A 19,571-nucleotide genomic window follows, 5' to 3' on the forward strand; every position below is an offset into this window, starting at 1 on the left:
TACAAATCAACGGCGCTGGATTTGGGAACGGGACTCAAAGTGTACCAGCACTTTTCACTCTTTCTCTTCGTCTTCCTTTAATTTTTCTTTTTTTTTTTGTCGTTCTATCTCTCCTTGCGATGTCGCGTGAAGGAGAGTGGGGGCGGAGGGAGAACAGCTGGGAATGGACTGCAGCAGAGTTCTGGCCACACCCCCCCCCCCCCCGCCCCGCCCCGCCCCTCATCTCTCCCGGCCACTCTCCCCCGTCACCTCCCCTGACCTCTGACCCTCTCCTTGTGACCGCTCGTGTCCGGCGGCTAGGGACGCCTGCGCCATGGCGGCGAGCCTCCGGCTGCGCGCCGCACGCTGCCTCGACGCCTTGCCGTTGGGCGGGGCTGGTGCCTTCCTCAGCGGGGCGGGGGTTGGGGCGGTGGCCGCGTGTTTACCAGCCTTCGCCGGCGTCGGTGACTTTGCCGAACCCTGCTTCCCCGGGCCTGGTCTCAGCGGGCCGTGTCGCCTGGCGGTGGCGTTGGCGGTGAGCGTCTCCAGGAGCTGGGAGGCGGAGCCGAAGCGCAGGTGCTCTCCCTCCGTCTGGGCGGACTCGAGGGGGAGGGAGGACGGGGAGCGCCGGCTGCACGACTCGCAGCACAGCTTGTGGTAGCCGGGGATGGAGCAGTACCGGGCCAGCACGTCCATCTGGCAGAAGATGGACTTGTCTCCGTGGCAAGGCTCATCTGGAAGCACCGTAACAACCAGATTGGAGAGGTGTCAGTTATACCCTGCCACCGCCCACACAGAGGCCCGGGCCAGGGTCGGACGGATGCATTGAGACTAAACAGCTCTGTGACTGACCAGCTGGATGGCTAACTCACCATACATAACACAATGCCAGTCCGTCCATTATGGATAGCTAATTCACCATACACAACACACTGCCAGTCCATCCATTAAGGATAGCTAATTCACAATACAAAACACACTGCCAGTACATCCATTATGGATAGCTAATTCACAATACAAAACACACTGCCTGTCCATCCATTATGGATAGCTAATTCACAATACAAAACACACTGCCTGTCCATCCATTATGCATAGCTAATTCACAATACATTTAATAATAATTAATTATTATTATTATTATTATTATTATTATTATTATTATTATTATGTATGTGCAATGTGAAACTAAGAAGCAGGGGGAGAATCACAGCATGCCTGTGATACTGGCAAGACAAGCTAAAATGCCCTATCTGGACACCAACGTCCTAAGACAAAGTGTCTGTAAAGGTTTAAAATCAAACCTGTGTATTAGACTGTCCACAGTAAAAATACATTTTTAAAAATTGTCTTTTGAAATCTCCATCTTGTCAGAAATTATTTTATCTTCAGAAGAATATGTCAAAACAGGAACCACTGCAACACTGTCAAAATTGAGTGTATGCATCGGCATTGTTCTACCAGCTGCGCTGTATTGCAATCTATAATGGATAATTATTAGAAAATACTTGTTTTATTTTCTTTTGAGCTACCTTTTGTGTGGCGTAAAGTATAGGTGAATTACTGTCCACACATAATCATGTGTAAAAATAACAACTGTGATAATTATGCTGACACATAAATTGATTAATCCCCAAAGTAAGCTAAAATGAACCACAATCTGATTTGTGGCTCAATAGCAATTTAATCTGCGTCAACTGCCAAACATTACTTTTATATCAAATTACAACTAATTGGCTGAAATGTAAATAAAAGAGAGCAACTTATGACAAAATCCAACAGACATTTTCATGTCCATGAAAACAAAGTTGGTTACAGCACTTTCAGAATCTCCGGACAGACGGCTTCAGTTTAAGAAACTCTTACTTGAAGGTACATTTATTTTGACAGAAATGTGAGGTCCAATTTCCATTTGTCTTCCACCCCGCACCTTATTTACTCTGAATCAAACAAGTGGTTATATCTGAATTCGATTTACGACTCTGATGGCTGCGAGCAGTAATTCAACTCTGATAAACCCAGGAGTGTCCTGGGTTTCTGATCGTGTACTGAATGTGCGAGAATGTCAGCGAGAAGGCAGTTTCTGCAGCGGCATGGGAATTGATGTGCTTTACATAACACAAAATAAGTCCAGGGTTACTATGGAGACGGTTCTCCTGGAGTCCGGATAAATAAATAAGCAGTAACCCATTTGACCAAGACAATTTCAGACACAACCTCATGCTGTCGTTGTTCAGCCAATTGAAACTGAGAATCTTTCTAAACAGAGACCGGTGTTGTGTCTTATGAAGTGAATGAAGCATCTTTCATTTGTCAAGTCGCAGTACGGTACGATTATATGACTTTCTTGTATATATATTATATGTTAATAATATGCAACATTTTACATATTGTTATCCTCATAGCACAATCGCCTAAGTCATATTTTGGCCAAATTGTGTTATCGAACCTAACTCTACTCTCCTAACGTTGCTGATTCACTGTGCCTCATTGGCTATATTCTCAGCCAATCAGAGTGCTTTTTACATTCCATAATCACTCTGCCTAAGTCATCTATTTGACTGAGGCATTTTTGACGCTGAATACAAGATGAACCTTAAAATATGACATAGCCAATTATGCTATGAGGCTAACGATTTTTGAAACAGCTCGCGATGGAGACAAATCTACAACTTCCAGACGGGAAGAGGGATGGTGAGAATCGGTGACCGCACCTCCTCCACGCTGATCACCAACACAGGCCGCCCCCCTGGGTTGTGTGCTCAGCCCCCTCCTCTTCTCCTTCACACATTGCTACAGCACCAACCTCACTGTTGAGTTGGGGGACTCATCACTGACAGCGAGGATACAGCGGCGAGAGGCACACACAGAGAAGAGGTTGGTACCCTGGTCGGTACCCTGGTACAGGGGTGATCGGGCTTTTGCAGTCATTGGCCTCAAACTGTGGAACGAACTCCCTCTTCATGTCAGGCTAGCCCCTTCAGTGCCCAGCTTCAAATACCTCCTAAAAACTCATTTATATTCTCTCGCGTTTAACTCCATATAAGTTGTATTAGTATATGCTACCCGCGAACCGCCTAAGATTGTGCAATTTGATTGGTTCTTGATTGCTATCTCGGGATATTGGGCAATATCCCATGATTGAGATCTCGAACTTGGGATATTGTTGTCATTGCAAAATGTCTGTCTCGTCACGCTAATAAAAACAAATAAACCGCTAAAAATAAAAAAATAAAAATACCGGCAAGAGGTGTTATCTTGTTTATTTTTGGGGTGTTCACGTGTAGTATTTACTAAAACAATTATTCGCCTCAGGCTCCTTGAATAGTGGGGAATAGCCTTTCCGGCTATTCCCCACTATTCACTTTGCCTTTGGCGAATAATTGTTAATTATTGTCTAGTGTGTCCCTTTTTGTGCTTTTAATTGGTTTTATTTCATTTGTTTGTTTTATAACTAGATAGACTGTTCTGTTTTTAAAGGGCTCTATAATAAATTTGAACTTGGTTGCATGGTATCCAGGAAACAACCTCTCTCTCTCTCTTTCCTTCAGCCAGGGAAAGGAGTGGGTCGTGGACTACAGGAGGCTTCAGCAGGGACAGGGGAGCATGAACCCCCAAACATATCAATGGAACTGTGGAGGATACAGGTCAGCTGCCTCAGGTTCCTCGGGGTGCACACCAACGTCAGTGACCCTATCCGGTAGACCCACAGACACGCCGGTCGGATGGGCCGGGGAAACGTCTCCTTCTTCCCGAGGAGACTGAAGACTGTTTGGTATGGACCCAGTCATCCTGACACACTTGTACAGGTGCATGATTGAGATCATTCTGACTGAACTCTGGCTCAATTCCAGCGCAGTACGGGGGGGGGGGGGGTACACAGCCGAGGGCCGGGAGGTCTGTAGTTGTAAGGACTTCAGCACCCATCATTGTCAGACAGTTTCCTGGCCCTACGGGACGCCTACCGAACACGCTGCCTCAGGAGAGCTCTCAGAACGATCAAGGCTCCCACCGCCCATCACACACACACTATTCACTCTGCTGCCATCTGGCAGGGGATACCGAAGCATCCGAGCTCGCGCTCGCAGACTAAAGGTCGGTTCCTATTGAGGGGCCATTAGCCTTTTCAGCCAACTCGGATTCATTCTACCTCGTAATTGCGTACAACTTTTGACTTTTGCATATAAATGGATTGGCACAAATTTGGGGATTTTGTTTGTAATTGGATTTACTTCATTTAGTCAGTTATCTATTATAACTATATGTTATATATGAATTACTTTTCTAATATATTTGTCCGTAAACATTTTTAGTACATTTTTGTTGTATCTTTCTAGTATATTAGGCCCTAAATAGGCCTGCATAATAATGCCAAAAATAATGAATTGTGATTTTTCTGCCCGATAATATTACTGTGATTAATAATTGGAATTAGTATTTACATCTGCTAAACCTGGCATTTAAATGAGCTTTACTGGCTACAGCATTGCTTTGGGTCATATATTTAGCAGTAGCGATTCCTCAGAGACACACAACATTGAAGCAATGCCTGTGCTTCGGGCTACAGATTAGTGCCGCTATTTAGTAACAATTAAATGTAACAGGCATTCAAAATCACATGCATTTAGTTTGGATTCTTCGATTTTGTTCTATTTTTGTTCTCCATTAATTGGGACCTTTCCGATTAGCTAATGGCAGAGGCCACAAAAACATGGAAACTGTGGGAGCCGAGATGGGCAGGATGTCTCACCTTGACAGAGTCCCGGTCGGCACGGCCTTATGGCCTCTGGTCTCTCCCCGGTGCAGTGGTCTCCGACCCGGCAGCTCACTAGACGCCTCTCCGCGCCCTCTCCACAGGTCACCGAACACTGGAGCAGAAAGGGACCCGGAACACAGGCTTTATATGTGCACACACATACTTACGTATGCAGGATCAATGGAGAGGTCTCATGCAGGCAAACAGAGTCAAGTGCCTGTAGACACAAAAACACATCCACACACACAGAAACTGATATATGCCTCCCCCCCCCACACACACACACGTATGTATGCACAAATGCCTTTACACGCGCACGCACACACACACACACACACACACACACACACACACACACACACACACACACACACACACACACACGCGCGAGAAGTGTCTGGCAAGTGTAAGCAAAGTTCGACTGAACCAGTATGTGACACAAAAAAACACACTCTTTAAATACATGCCCTGCCCATAGGGAGATTATTTTAATGATTTATCCCAAATTACTTATTTCCAACCCAAGTGAATATCATTATATTCAGTGTTCCATTGATTTATTTAAATTTTCACAACTTGTTGTTTCTTATTCTGAATAATATTTTGCTAGTTTAAAACGGGAGCGTATCTATGCTCCCCGGGTCCTATGTTCCCCGGGTCTTATGTTCCCCGGGTCCTATGTTCCCCTCTTTGTATGTGACCGGGGAACATAGGACCCTGTGAGCAAATCTTTTTTTCGTAGGATGGTAGGGGCAAGTTCGCCTCTGATTCGCCTTCGATTGGTTAGAATGTCTCTCCTCCGATTGGTTATGGTAAGGGTTAGGTTTAGGGTTAACCCTCACCCTAACCCTAACCCTAAACCTGACCCTAACCCTTTGCACCCGGGGAACATAGGACCTGGGGAACATAGGGATGACCCCGTTTAAAACTCTATCGCTAACTAGCCACCTTGGGCTAGAGTGTCCTCTATCACGTCCTCACGCTCTAGCCTCAGCGTAAGTCAATGAGACCAACTGAAAATATATGAAGCAGGTATGACATTAAACCGTTATTCTGAAAAAAGTATAAATGATATCGAAATTATGTTTCGAAATACTTGAAGATACAAGTGTGTTCATTTGTTAAATGTTTGACCGAAGGTTAACGCTTAAATATTAACCATGTTAAGAAGTCTGAAGTAGTCTGAGTGTCAGAGAACGGGGTGACTTCCATTGTAAAAAGTAATATTTTAAAAGTAGAATATCTTAAAAAGTTTAAAATATTTTATATTTTTTAATGGAAGTGCACAATTCCAAGCTTATCTGAACAGCGGAAAAGTCTTTAGGGGAATAATTGTGGAAGGAGTGTGGTCCAGAATTTTGAAGAAAATAATAACGAAAGAAAGAAAGAATAAAACCTAAGAAGAACAATAGTTGAGCACTGCATGTAGCACTTACCTAACTAAAAATCAAGAGCCACAGCAGGCAGCAGTGTGTCATTATGCATTCTGGATGTGCAACACTGATTTCATGGCAAGCATTGGGTTGTCCACTTACAACAAATGCATACTAACATATTCCAGTAGCAATATAGCAATACATTGATTTGCCTTTATTCTAAGGCTCTGTCCACATTAACCCGGGTAAATCTACAAACGCATAAATATCTATCCGTTTAGCCCCTCCGTCCACATTAGAACGGCAAATTTCGACAATTAAAACAATGCTTTTCAAAATTGATCGCTGAGGTCGATAAATGATAAACTCTGGGTTTGGGTTGTAGTGCTGTCAGGGTAGACGAAGGCTTTCAGAGACGATGGCGTTCGGTTGCCATGACACTGCCATGACGCTGCCACAAGCTTGCACTCAAGACTGAGACCCTCATCGAAACAAAAATGGCAGGTGAAATGGAAATTATGATTTCTCTGTGCAATGTACTTATGTATCTTCAGTTAGAACTCAACATACTGTCTCATACATATTCGTTACTCCAACGCAGAAGGCGGGCGCTGTACTTGCTGCGCTTAAGCGATGGGAAAAAAACGCAAAGACACCAGTTCAAACCATACTTGGAGCGGCGTTTCTAAAAAAAACAACTTGCCATTGTACTTTTGGTTTTAGCCATATTTTTGCTTGTGAGTGAAAATGATTAGCTAGCTGATCAACTGCAACTATCAGCTGATCGTCCGCCTGTAAAATAAAAATTGAGTCGTGGTGGGAGTCGAGTAACCATGACAACAACTGTTTGTCAAAATCATTTCAGTGTGGAACGTGGATGCAAAACATTCCGTAAACGAAATGAAAACGATAGTGTGGACGGAGATCGTTTTCATTGCGAATGTGCGTTTATATAGTTACCCGGCTTACCGTGGACAGGGCCTAAGACGAGCATTCTAACAATATAACAAGTGTTTTTGTCAGGGTTTTATTTTGATGTCGAGCTGAAGCCATGATCCTTTTCTCAAGTGTGGTCAAGGTAAAGACTGAGTAGAACGCTTAGCCTCTAATAGATAGTGCTCCTCAAGAATCACACCACAGACATAAACACCCTCTGCATCTTAGATATGTAGATTAACTAATCCCTTTGTATCCTCTTGGGTTTTCCTTTATGGAAACAACATGGGTGCAAATGGAGGACACCTAATTTATTAATCAGTGTGTTTTTCTAAGGTGATGAAGCTTGGTAATTGCTTGTTTGAATAGCCAAAGAGACATGTCACTGTGTTTGCGAAAGGGGCTCCTCTCTGTCTCTCTCTGGAGACATAATGTACAAGAGGCAGAGGGTACAAAAAAAACAGCGCTTAGCACTGGGGTGGATGGAGAGCAAGAGTGGTGATGAGCAAGCAGGTCGGAACTGCAAAATAGGATTTAGCACTCGCACACTCACACAGACACACACCGTGTAAAGTGCTTTGGGTTTCCTGAAAAGTGCTGTGCAAATGCAATGAATTATTAGTATTAGTATTACAATTATTTACATCATTCTTATTCTTTTTAATGTGGATTATCAATGATGCATTTCCCAAGGGCTTTTTGGTGCTGTGCTTTACCTCGGACCAGGCCCCCACCCTCCACAGGGAGGGGCAGGGCACCCGGTTGCAGGGCCTGCGGCTCTCGGGCCGCTCCCCGCTGCAGTACTTGGTGTGGACCGAGCGGTTGGTGCCGTCCTGGGAGTACTGCACGCAGCGCACCGTCCGGATCTGGAAGCCCAGGCTGCCACAGGTCCGGGGACAGTTCTCCCACTCCTCCGAGATCCACCTGAACCGATCCAAACAAGAGGGGGTGGGATGAGGTCGGAACGGCGGTCACAGCAACAACACGGGCGGAGCTAGTTCTGGCAGGACACACTAGCCATTCGCCCCCTGCCAGCTGACGCGGTCCAATCAAACACACGTACGGTGATGGGCGCTCAATTTAAGACCTTCAATCTCAAACACTCTGAGGTGATGTGCGCTCAATTTAAGACCTTTAATCTCAGCCACTCTCATACCTGCTTTGGTTCTGCTCTGTATTGTACTGTACGTGACCTATACAATGGGTTGAGATGTCAGATGTATCCCATGGGGGATTGTATAGCACTCCCCGATTTCAAATGTTTGGAGGCCTATGCTGTTGGTATTCTGTATCTATCTGTATCTGTATGTCGTGCTTTGAATCCTACAGCAGGGAGCATAAGAAAAAAGTGGAACCATACTGCCAAACTGTACTTGTTGACTTCTTCTTAACACAGCTGTATTGGGGTGGAAACAAAGACAGGTAAACAAATCAATGACGATTGACGTTGCAGTCCAAAGCAGAGTTAAGGCTGACTTGCCTTAAAAGTGCAGCTTGTAGAATTGAATGGCATCTAGCGGAACGGACTAGGGATAAATGGAATATATTGGGCCCTATTTTAACGGTCTGAAATGCAAGTGAGAAGCACCAAGCGCAAGTAGCTTTGTGGGCTGTTCTATGGCGATGTCGCTAGTTTACCGGCGCAAAAATGACTCTTGCACCCAGCGCAAATCTAAAAAGGGTTGGTCTGAAGTAGCTTAATTACCCGTAGGTGTGGTATAGGCGTAAACCAATGAGAGCGCCAGCTCCCATCCCCTTTAAGAGCCATGACCACATTTGAATCTGACGAGTTAATATTTTGACAGCGCGTCTAAATCAGGGGTCAACAACCTTTTCCACATGCAGTGCCAGTTTGACATTTTCTCATTAATGAGTGTGTCTTAAGCAATAATATACTAAATATTAAGCTGAATTATGACACAGCAACCAAAAACATTTCCAATATTTCCATAGTCCACAATCATGCATCAACATTTAAAAAAAAAAAAATGCTTTCATATTTGCAAAATGGGCTTACAAATTATAATTACATATGTCCAATCTTAAAACACCACTTTCAGAAACTCATTCAAAAACATATTTGCACTGTGAGAAATGTAAAAAACAAGAATATATGAGAATGTTGGAACCATCCACATCAATATCTTTAAGACATGTACAGCTTTGCAAAACCATGTGAAGGCGATGCATACAGGCCACTTGCAACAATATTTTAAATATTTTCTTGTGTATTACTCACGACATAGGTTTAAAAACTATTAATTGATCCCATTTCAGAACACTGCTTTCAGTAACTCATTTAAACATATTTGCACTGGGAGGAAATGGCCAAAACAGAATAAAGGGCAACAAAAATCGGTAGTAATGATTATGCTGCCGCATTGTGCGTTTTTTTTTTTTTTTCAAGAGTGCCAATGATTATGCTGCCACGTGCGAGTGGTGGCACGCGTGCCTAGGGTTGCCGACCCCTGGTCTAAATGGAGTAAACTCCATTTAGAAATGCAGAAATGTAAAAGAAATTGAACTGAAGAATCCAAAATTGTATGTACTCGCCTTATGCTAATTTTTCCAGTCTAACGTTATTAAAAGTAGTTAACTAAAAGCCACGCTTTCAATGAAGGTTGGTATCCAGAACAACTGCACACAAAATCAAAGGCAGCCTAAATTCTCGTATCGCAGTGAAGGTGTTCAGTTGGTGTCTATCAGTAACCTCACCGCTTGTTGCTACTGAATTCTTCACACTGGACCTTAAATGGTTTTTTTAACACTGTTTGGAGTTTCTACTTTGCTGGAAGTAAGCACTTTTCTGTTGCTGCTAGACAGACTAAATAATGGTGCCTTTGATAGCCTCAGATAGATTGGCAGATACAGCCGGCTGCCACAAAATAGAATATAATGAGGAAGGCATCCAACGAAATAGGCTGAGCATGTTGCCAATGGAACACCATCATGGAGAAGGATAGGATGGAAAAGGAAGTTGATTGTTTTTTTAATATGGGTTGACAAAAGTGTCATGGTGAATGGAGTGTCACGGTGAATTTCAATAGTATTTTCTCACATTTTTTTATTATAATAGTTATTGGCATAATCCACCATAATGAAAGATTACAGAGCCCTTTTATGGATTTGAATAGAAAAAAATATGTGGGGTGAGAAAGAAAGATTAAAAGAGTAAACTAAAACTGGAAAATGTAGTTGAATAGCTGGATTTGGTGCAAAAGTTAAAAGTCTGAATGGAGTAAGCGTAATAATGTAGACAAACAAACCGTTTTAAATATGTAAAATAGTTGGAAGGTATAAGAGTCTAAACAATTAGCTAAACTAAAGTGATGAAGCTTGAAATTGTTGAAACGATTCAGTTTAACAGTCAAGTTAGAGTAGAAGAAGAATCGTATTTGTGTGTTTGTAAAAGACAACCGGACTGATAAGAGGTATTGACTGGCGATGTGTGATGGGCTTTCTAGCCTACACACTTGCAGTGTGTAGGCTTTTACCTATGGACCAGGCCTTGTTTTGTCATCTTCACAATTTTAGACCACTACAGCCTTTTCTGTGTGATGTGTTTTGTATCGAGGATTTTGTTTAGGATGAACAGGTCTATTATCTGCTAGATGCATTTGCAGGCCATATTAGCAGAACATAAGGCAGGGTCACGAATTCTGGTTTATGTATGCTTTGAAAAAATGCATTATAGTTTGTTGATGCAGGATTGACAGCATGCAACACATCAACGGTGCTGTAATATGAAGAAGAACAATTTGAATAAATTATATTTTCTGAAAATATAGTTGCTTTATATACATCTCATGAATATATGCATTATATACTTTGTATAATGTTTTTTTTAAGTTAAAGCCTGTTAAAGCCGGACCTTAATAATTCGGTAACAACCATTAAAGAATTAATATTCACAATCATCTTTTGCTTCTATCAAGACATGACAGACCACTCCTTTTATCTACCCTTCCAAAAAAGCCCAAAAAAGGAAACTTTAGTCCGCGGAATCGATCTGTGTCTTTTTCCCTCCAAAAGTTCTGAATTTAAATATGCTGTAGGTTGGATTTAGGGGCTACAGTTTAAGCCAAAACAAATAATAGCATTGCCATCCGCCAGCTATTAGTGAGTGAAATGCACTGTGAGAATATCTGTTTTGGTTGACTGGCCACCTGCCTTTGTACAAGACAATCTAGATTTTAGAAGGCTCCTTGCTAATTTCCGACCAATTAGGGCATCGCTGTCCTGATCCAATCACAATGAGCCTGTCAATCACAGGTACGTCAATGCAACACTTTTCACCTTTCTGCTATCTATCTCTATCTCCCTATCCAATCTTTCATTCGTGGAGTGTGTGTGTACTCACTGAGGGTGTGTGCAGTCCTGCAGGTTACACATCCTGCGTATGGGCTTGGGCTTCTTGCTGACGTCACAGTAACCTCGATGGACCATCCGGGTGTCCCCTTTCTTTCGACATCCATACTTGGTGTACTGGAACCCTGGTACCATAAACAGGTGTGGGGGAGAGAGAGAGAGAGAGAGAGAGAGAGAGAGAGAGAGAGAGAGACCATTAGGCAAGGCAGCAGCAGTGGTATTGGCATGTCTTTGTGAGAGTGTTGTGTAATTGTCCATGTTACACGTTATAACCAAAGTTAATGGATTATGTGATAATTTTTCTATTATATATAATGCATGCAGTTTGGATTGTGCCAGAATGGTTTAGTGAGAATGATTATTTATGTATTCATACAACACACTTGATGTATAATATAAAGCCATGTTTAGCATAGCCTGCATGATATAGGATAGTGAAGTGTGTCAGAAAGGTTTACTGCAAACAGGTAGCCATGAAACGGGCACAAAGCACTTCGTCTTAACACCGTTCACCAAAATATATAAATAAATCTCACCACCTTGAAGGTTGTTCCATCTGTCACAGCTGACTTCTCTGTGATCCACTAATGTCTGAACTACATGGACACACTTACCAATGGGTGCTTTTAAATATCGCTCCCGCAACTTCCACTGTGTGCCTGCGGCTCCTCATGTAATAGGGGCAGTTTGGTGCCAAAAGTAGGCCCTTAGTGTGTGTGTGTGTGTGTGTGTGTGTGTGTGTGTGTGTGTGTGTGTGTGTGTGTGTAAAAAATAGGCATCATCGGTATCCTTAAACGAGTCTGGTTCATTCATACACCGGTCTCTGTATATCAAGGCGGATATTGCAATTAATCGCAATTAATTGCAATTCAATCAGAATGTAAACATTCCCCTATGATCTCCAGTCTCCAATCAGAGTCTGAGTGTAGGCTTTTTTAAATGTATTCTAACAAGGTTGATCTTATTGAGTTTAAAGATGTATTTTGCTATAGACAATTGGCCAGGGCAAGCAGCCTCACATTTGATACAATTGACAAATGATACAATTGAAGGCAGGGAAGCTGAGATCAGAACCTGGTGAGAACTAGGAGACTTGAGCCGTGCTGCACTAGATCCAAGCACGATATAAGGGGATAACTTCATCAGTGGTGGTTGTTGTGGTAAGTACCTCCAGAGCAGGGCTTGGAACAGGGCGACCAGCTCTTCAAAGCCCATTCGTACGTGTCTTCCAGGATGACATTATTGTTGTTAATTGGCACCGAGTCTTCATGGATGATGTACTTATACATCAAAGTAGACCTGGTTTCATTGTCCTTTGGTATTATCTGCCTCACACACACACACACACACACACACACCACACACACACACACACACACACACACACACACACACACACACACACACACACACACACACACAGGGTCACTTCCAATTGCAAAATCGATATCCAACCCAAAGGTGTTAACATCAATACACACCCAGAGAAATAGAAGAATGCCTTTTCCTTTTTCCCATTTAAATGCAGGAAGAAACCACCATTTGACCATAATCAAGCATTTATCCAACACAAACCCTGGTCTGGATAATGCAGCAATCATGATGTTATTAGTGAAGAGCACAGGGAGTGCTGAGATGCTACTATGTTCTCCACATCTGGGGATAATTCTTACTTGTTGGATTTCTATCGTGTTTTCCATCCTACTTATCCCCTGCTCTGGCATCGAACTGAGGTGGGTTAGACTTTACAATGAAGCCAACTTAATACGAATTGGCGAATGAGCGTTCTGCCAATATGAGCAGGCAAAGGGAGGACTTAGGGAAAGTGATGTGTTCAGTCAGGTAAGACCCAAATTTAAATGTTGCTAATCTGACAGAGGTGAGCAGAGAGCAAACCCTCCAGCTCGAGCCTGCAATGCTTCCCTGTCAGGATAGAAACACCTATTGTTATGACACCAAAGAGGACCACAAGCTGAAGAAGTACTTCATAAACAAAGGGAAAGACAATGCTTTCTTTTGGAGACGTTCTTTCACAATAAAGGTCAGCAAAGGTTGAATGCTGCATATATTATCGTCAAATGGCTCCCAACATAGCAAACTGTCTACTCACCTCCAGATACTGCTAACATTAGGATAGCGCCCTTAATGCTAGCCGTATCCCCGGGTCACTTGCAACTCTGGCTGACATTCTACTGAAATAATTACAATATTTTAACTATAAGAAAACTCATTGCACTCATTTGACCTGGCCTGTCTTCTTGCCGTACACCAGCTCTGCAAAAGCATCAAAGGAAGACGATAAAGAGCAAAGCCTGCTCTAAAACAACCTTCAACGCCAATGAATTTGAATGTGGAGCATTCTGTGGGTAAAGGTAGTGTTTCTCATCAACTATGCCCTCTAACATTACATCAGCGTTATTCACTGCCCTCCCTTGCCCTACCATTTACTCAGTTTTCCTCTGAGACAAGACACAGAGCAAAACTTTTAGCTCTTAGTCTTTCAGACTTATTTGGAATAGGGGGTACGGGAGGGAGGGGGGAAAGAGAAACCATGGAATGGGATTTCCACAAGGACCCGCAGGCAGACAGAGTGTAGCGGTGCTGAATCGCTGTGTCAACCCACTAAGACAGCGAGAAGCCGCAGCCGCCGGCCCCCTGGTCCTGGAGGCGATAAGATGATGCGGTCCGGGCGACACGCCAGAGACATAGCAGGACGCGGAGGTCTGCCTGCCCACGCTCAGACGGTGACCTTGCTGTGTGCGTGTGTAGGTTCGGTGGGATGAAAAATGGCTATTAATATCGGGTCATACAAAAGCATGGGCTGACCGGCTGCATGACTGACCCTGCTCTTTGGCGCTGGAGATAATACCCGATAAGCAGCCAGCACAACCAGTTAAAAAGTTAGGTTATTAGAAGTTGAACACTTATGAAAACCAGACCACTTGACCGTGAAATTTGATTTTTCTGTCCCCTTTATATCTGGTCCAAACATTTCTTTCTTGGCAGAAGAAAAAGCATTAAATTGGAAATATTTTAACCTTCAGCCATTTAGAGTGATAAATAATTTGTTGAATGAAAACATTGATACTTCCGTTGAGGCGCTAAATACACAGATAAACAAAATGTATTTGCTGACAATAATTGGAGTTTAAACTCAATTGAAAGTGTGCTATTAGAGATCAGACATTGCATGTTTGTCAAAAGAGGCGGTAGTCCAATCATGCTAAGTAATACATTCAAAGGTGCATAATTGTGTTTGTGTGTGTGGGTGTGTGATATGTGTGTGTCTATTTGACTGTGTTAATATGCAACTGAATGAGCATGTAATAGGATGCAGCCTGAAGGAGATTGAAATTGAAATTACAAAATATAATGACATGATATGCTCTTTGGAAGAGTTTTAAAAGATTAATGTAGTCGTAAATGATTGTACTGTTGAATAAATTTAAAAGTCCTCTGCGTTATAAATTACGGACAAGCCTATCAAAACGAAAACCTGTTCATTAGTGATGGCTTGTTTATTGCTGCAGGGGTACAAAGTACATAAAGCCGTATCTATCGATTGAAACACCCCACCACCCTCATATGAATAAGGATATAAATTGAGCATATAAATACTATATGTACCGTATTTCCCGCACTATAACGCGCACCGGATTATAAGGCGCACCTTCAATGAATGACCTATTTTAGAACTTTTTTCATAAATAGGGCGCACCGGATTATAAGGCGCATAGCATAGAAGATACTGTGAGTGTGATACTGTGAGATACTGGGACTGTGAGTAAGCGCAGTAAAATGCTGTGTGCACTGACTACGATAGCCGTAATGCTGCAAGCGGTGTGGCTTTATCGTAGTTGTAGTGAAACATTTTATTATTATTATTAAATTGTTTTTATTGGTTTTTCATACTGAAACATTTTGACAGAGCGCCGTTTACAACCAGTATGGATCAACCAATTAACCAATTGATCCATATATAAGGCGCTCCGGTCGTTTTTTGAGAAAATTACCGGCTTTTAAGTGCGCCTTATAATGCGGAAAATACGGTACTATACTAATATTAATTTACATAACAAATATAAAACAAATACATAAAAAAGACATGAAAACATCTGAATCTAAATAACATAAATAAAGCAATACACATATACTGTGTTCAAATAAATATTCAAACTATATAATTTGATAGTATGTTTGTGGGGACCGTACCAGAACGACCACGGGGTCGTGTAGCGGTCCGTCGGTGTGCAGGGTCTCCACGTCAGCCTCCACCTGGTACTCCCACTCCACCCCCAGGTCGATGAAGGTCCTGGAGCCAGCCTCCTCCCCCTTCCCGTTGAGGATGTAGTGCCCCGTCGCCTGGTTCTTCACCGCTGCAACCCCAGTCATTCATTAGGGCGACCGCAGAGACATCCACGACAACCTCCACAGGAGTTCCATGTTATGAGGTGGCGTCGTGCTAACCACTGCAGCGATACATTTTGTTGTTTTGTTGTAGTTGAAGTAAAAAGGAAAATTGATTTCAAGGGACGTTGACAAGGATGGCGTTCTTACGCACAAGTAACTTTTTCGTAATTGCTGATTTTTCATTGAGTGCGTGTCACCTCTGTGTAGAAGTGCCTTGCAACGAGATGAAAAAGTGAACAGAAGTTACATGACGGCAAGTTAAGAAAGGCTTTGCAATCATCCATCAATATGTGTCATTTCATCGAAGCTGACGATGATACTGAAGATGGATGCTGGGCACTGAGAGGCTCGGCACATCCATTTATTTTCAGGCAGAAGACAGTGAAGGGGATCTTTTTTGGAAGGAAAGACAAAAGATTCAAAGGATGAAGAAGCAACTTTGAAAAGTGCTAACTTTTAAAAGTTACAAAAATTGAAGTCTAGGCTGCTTTTGTCTCTGGTTTTTGTAGACACAGGCAGACAGATACATATATATAGGTATAAATAAGTGCTGTCAAGCGATTAAAATATTTAATCGCGATTAATCGCATTAATGTCACAGTTAACTCGCGATTAAACACGTTAGACGCGTTTTACGCACCTAAATAACACGCCCAACGCACCAACGCGCGAAATTAAAAAAATTGAACTTTTGACGCGCCTACGCGTGACGCTAAGCCGGGATAGCCAATCAGCGTTGAGCTTGACCCGATGCCACTGGCAGAGAGACTGAGGACGCACAGAAGCAGAAAGAACACGAAGACCAAGTTATCGTTTCAGTGTGTGCTGAAACGATGAGTTGGTGGTGAAACTCACCCAGCTGTGAGCGCCTACGGAGGATGTCATGCACTAGAGTTTAGATTCTCTACCCGAGCCCGAGCCCGAGCCGACCCGCGGGCCGGGGCGGGCCAATATTTCCCACCAGTATCCTCGGGCCGGGCATTTGATCGAACGCTTGTGTTTTGTTTTTTTTTAATCATTGCTTTATCGGCCTAATCTGAGGAGAAATATATGCCATAAACAGAAATATTATAGGCCTTTATTACACGGATCTTCTCAACGCCGTGGAACGCTCCGTTCATAACTTGTCAACCCCAGCGTCTTAGGTTGCTAAGCGATGTCAACGTCTTTGGCAAACTATTTCTCTGCTAATCAACACTACGAATGCTGGTAACGAATAAATTGTAAAAAGACACACCATGTGAAGTTATTTTTTCGTTTTGGCAAGTAGCCGTGTAATAAGCGGGATAATGTATAGAACGTCGCCGGTCATTATCGAAAATAAGCCCCTTCAGGGCGAAGCAAGACACCTCCGCTGGGCGGGCTCATCTAGCTGCGTAGGCGCGTTGAACCATTTTTGTGACACACAATGATCAAACGTCAGGTTAGGCGCGTTATGGGCAATCCCACTGCGTTCACACCAAACGCGACGGGGCGACAAGATCCCATACAAAGTGAACGTAGAGAGGCGCATGACAGCCAATCAGCGTTGAACAGCGTGGCCACTGAGTGACATGCGTAACGTAACAGCCATTCAGCGTTCAACCGGCAAACTCGGTGCAGTGCAGTCCGGGGTGAACTGCAGCATGGAGGAGAAAGTGATTGTCACCGTTTGCGACTCCCGGAGCTCTATATATAATAGTGTATAATATAATATAATTGTATATATAATATCACGGCCAAAAGCTCTGTGCGCCTCCGGATGCGCGAGGAGCTCTCATAGGGATTGGGCTTCTCGGGTTTGTTTACCGGCGTTGCTATGGTTTCCGGTCTTGTGTGTTCCAACGGTTTATTAGGTAGGCCTATCTAATAAATCTCTGTCTAATCAATACTTCATTCACTGCCTCTTCCGTGGTCATTAAAATATTTTGAATAGACTGCGTCGGGTCCTCCGACGTCTCTCCCTCTTCCACAAAAGGTAAAGACATGCAATGGTGGTTATCTCGGCCGTGGTTGAGAATGAATTGGCATGAAGCACCGTTGGCGGCCAAAGGTTGTGGCTCGACAAATTCGCCTGACAAAACTTGCACAGCGACAGATTATGATTTGTGGCGCGACAAAACTTCGGCGACAACGCGAACCGGCGAGAAATGTCGCGTTTGGTGTGACGCGTTCAACGTCGCAACCAAGTCGATTTTGTCTAGAGGGGAGTAACTGAGCAGCCCCTCCCGAAGTGGTACAGCCCAGGTGGGCCTTGAACTGCGATTGGTCAGAAAGACGTAACAGCTAATGACAACATTGAACTCTCGTGCAGGCTCGAACAGTGACGCCTCGTGCCCACTGCACCGTCCGTCAACGAACGTCGGAAGGCGTGGCTGACGGATGGGGGTGCTTTCCAGGGTCGTCAGAGCCCGAGTAGTGTCACAGTGCTTAAATTTGCATACGCGATCTGATTGGATGACGGATCCGTCGCTGCCGAAAAAGTTGAACATTTTTAATTTTGCGGCGCCGACGGATCCAACGGAAGGACGGATCTATAATGCATTGCGCGTCCGTCCCCATTCAAAGTCAATGGGGATCCGTCAACGGACGGTGCAGTGGGCACGAGGCGTAACACACAAACACACACACACTTTTAAGGAGTTTTTCACCCGCTCCGTATCCTTGCTTGCCCCAACAAGTTTGTGCGGCGTGCTTGTTGTTTTGTTTCCGGTGTAGCTAGATCCGGTGTGGTGTTGTAGTTTTTCTAACGTGACTAGTTGTTGCTAGACAGCAGGTGAAAAAACGACAACGTTTGCCAAGCCAAAAGAGCGTTAATCGCGCGATAAAAAAATTAACGCCTTTAAAATTGGTTTGCGTTAACGCCATTAATAATGCGTTAAACTGACAGGACTAGTATACATATGTATACATATATATAGATATGTATATTTAGATATTTAACTATGGTATACGAATTGGCAAAGAAATAAAAATGTTCTGCTTGACTAATGGGTCAGTTGTCGTGACCCTGTATATTCATGGTTTGCCAAGTAAAATATTCAGTTGGATTCCAGGGCAGCTGCCACATCTCCTACAGTTGGTTTGATTATGAACTTTTTCCTCTTGGCAAGCATGTATTCCAGCAACAGATGACACCTCCCAATGGGCATTGATTATAAGTGTATGTCAATCATGTAGAGGTCTGAACTATAATCAAAATCAGTTGCATTTCAGATCTGAGGTCAGCGGAGAGAACATTGGGGGCAGCTGTGCTTTCCCTCCATACCTTCCCTACATAACACTGAATCTACATCTTCAACTAGGCCTCACTAATCAATTGAACATGTATCTCAACTCAGATTACTTGATTATTATAAGCCTCCCCTGGTTTAAAACAGGGAGTTGACGACAGAAGACAACGTTTTGAAAAATACAAAATAAATAGTCTGGAGTTTTACAAAATACATTATATAAAATCGTATTGGTGTGAATATGTATGTTTATTGAGGCAGGCTTTCCCTGAATAAGACTGTATCTATAAAACAGGTGTATATCTGAGTTTCTTGTTGGTTTTTGATTCATGATGATGTGATTCAAGGCCATTTCAAGGACGGAACCACCTACAGGTCTTAGCAAAACTGCATGCGAGTCTCTTTCCAATGTGTCAGTTACCCCAAGGATTACGGGGGGTACTAGGGCATGTTTTACACGCGCACAGAGTTTCTGGTGATCAAATATGCCTGACAGCCCGCGTGGCAGGATACACACCGCTTGTAGCTGGAGTT

General features: G+C 43.3%; 1 protein-coding gene across 1 annotated transcript in view; it reads right to left on the reverse strand.

Moving 5' to 3' along the window:
* Window positions 1-219: 219 nt before the first annotated feature.
* adamts3 (ADAM metallopeptidase with thrombospondin type 1 motif, 3) overlaps window positions 220-19,571 on the reverse strand; it is a gene marked incomplete at its 3' end in the record, with an annotated part of 93,645 nt that continues 74,293 nt past the window's right edge. The window contains exons 18-23 of the mRNA XM_079753189.1: window positions 15,628-15,791; window positions 12,584-12,740; window positions 11,408-11,540; window positions 7,764-7,971; window positions 4,730-4,847; window positions 220-713 (exon numbers count right to left, since the gene is read on the reverse strand). Of these exons, the coding sequence (XP_079609315.1) occupies window positions 220-713; window positions 4,730-4,847; window positions 7,764-7,971; window positions 11,408-11,540; window positions 12,584-12,740; window positions 15,628-15,791 (1,274 nt within the window). The remainder of the gene's footprint in view (window positions 714-4,729; window positions 4,848-7,763; window positions 7,972-11,407; window positions 11,541-12,583; window positions 12,741-15,627; window positions 15,792-19,571) is intronic.

Source organism: Pollachius pollachius, assembly GCF_949987615.1.
Source record: "Pollachius pollachius genome assembly, chromosome: 1".
In the NCBI taxonomy this organism is placed as follows: domain Eukaryota; kingdom Metazoa; phylum Chordata; class Actinopteri; order Gadiformes; family Gadidae; genus Pollachius; species Pollachius pollachius.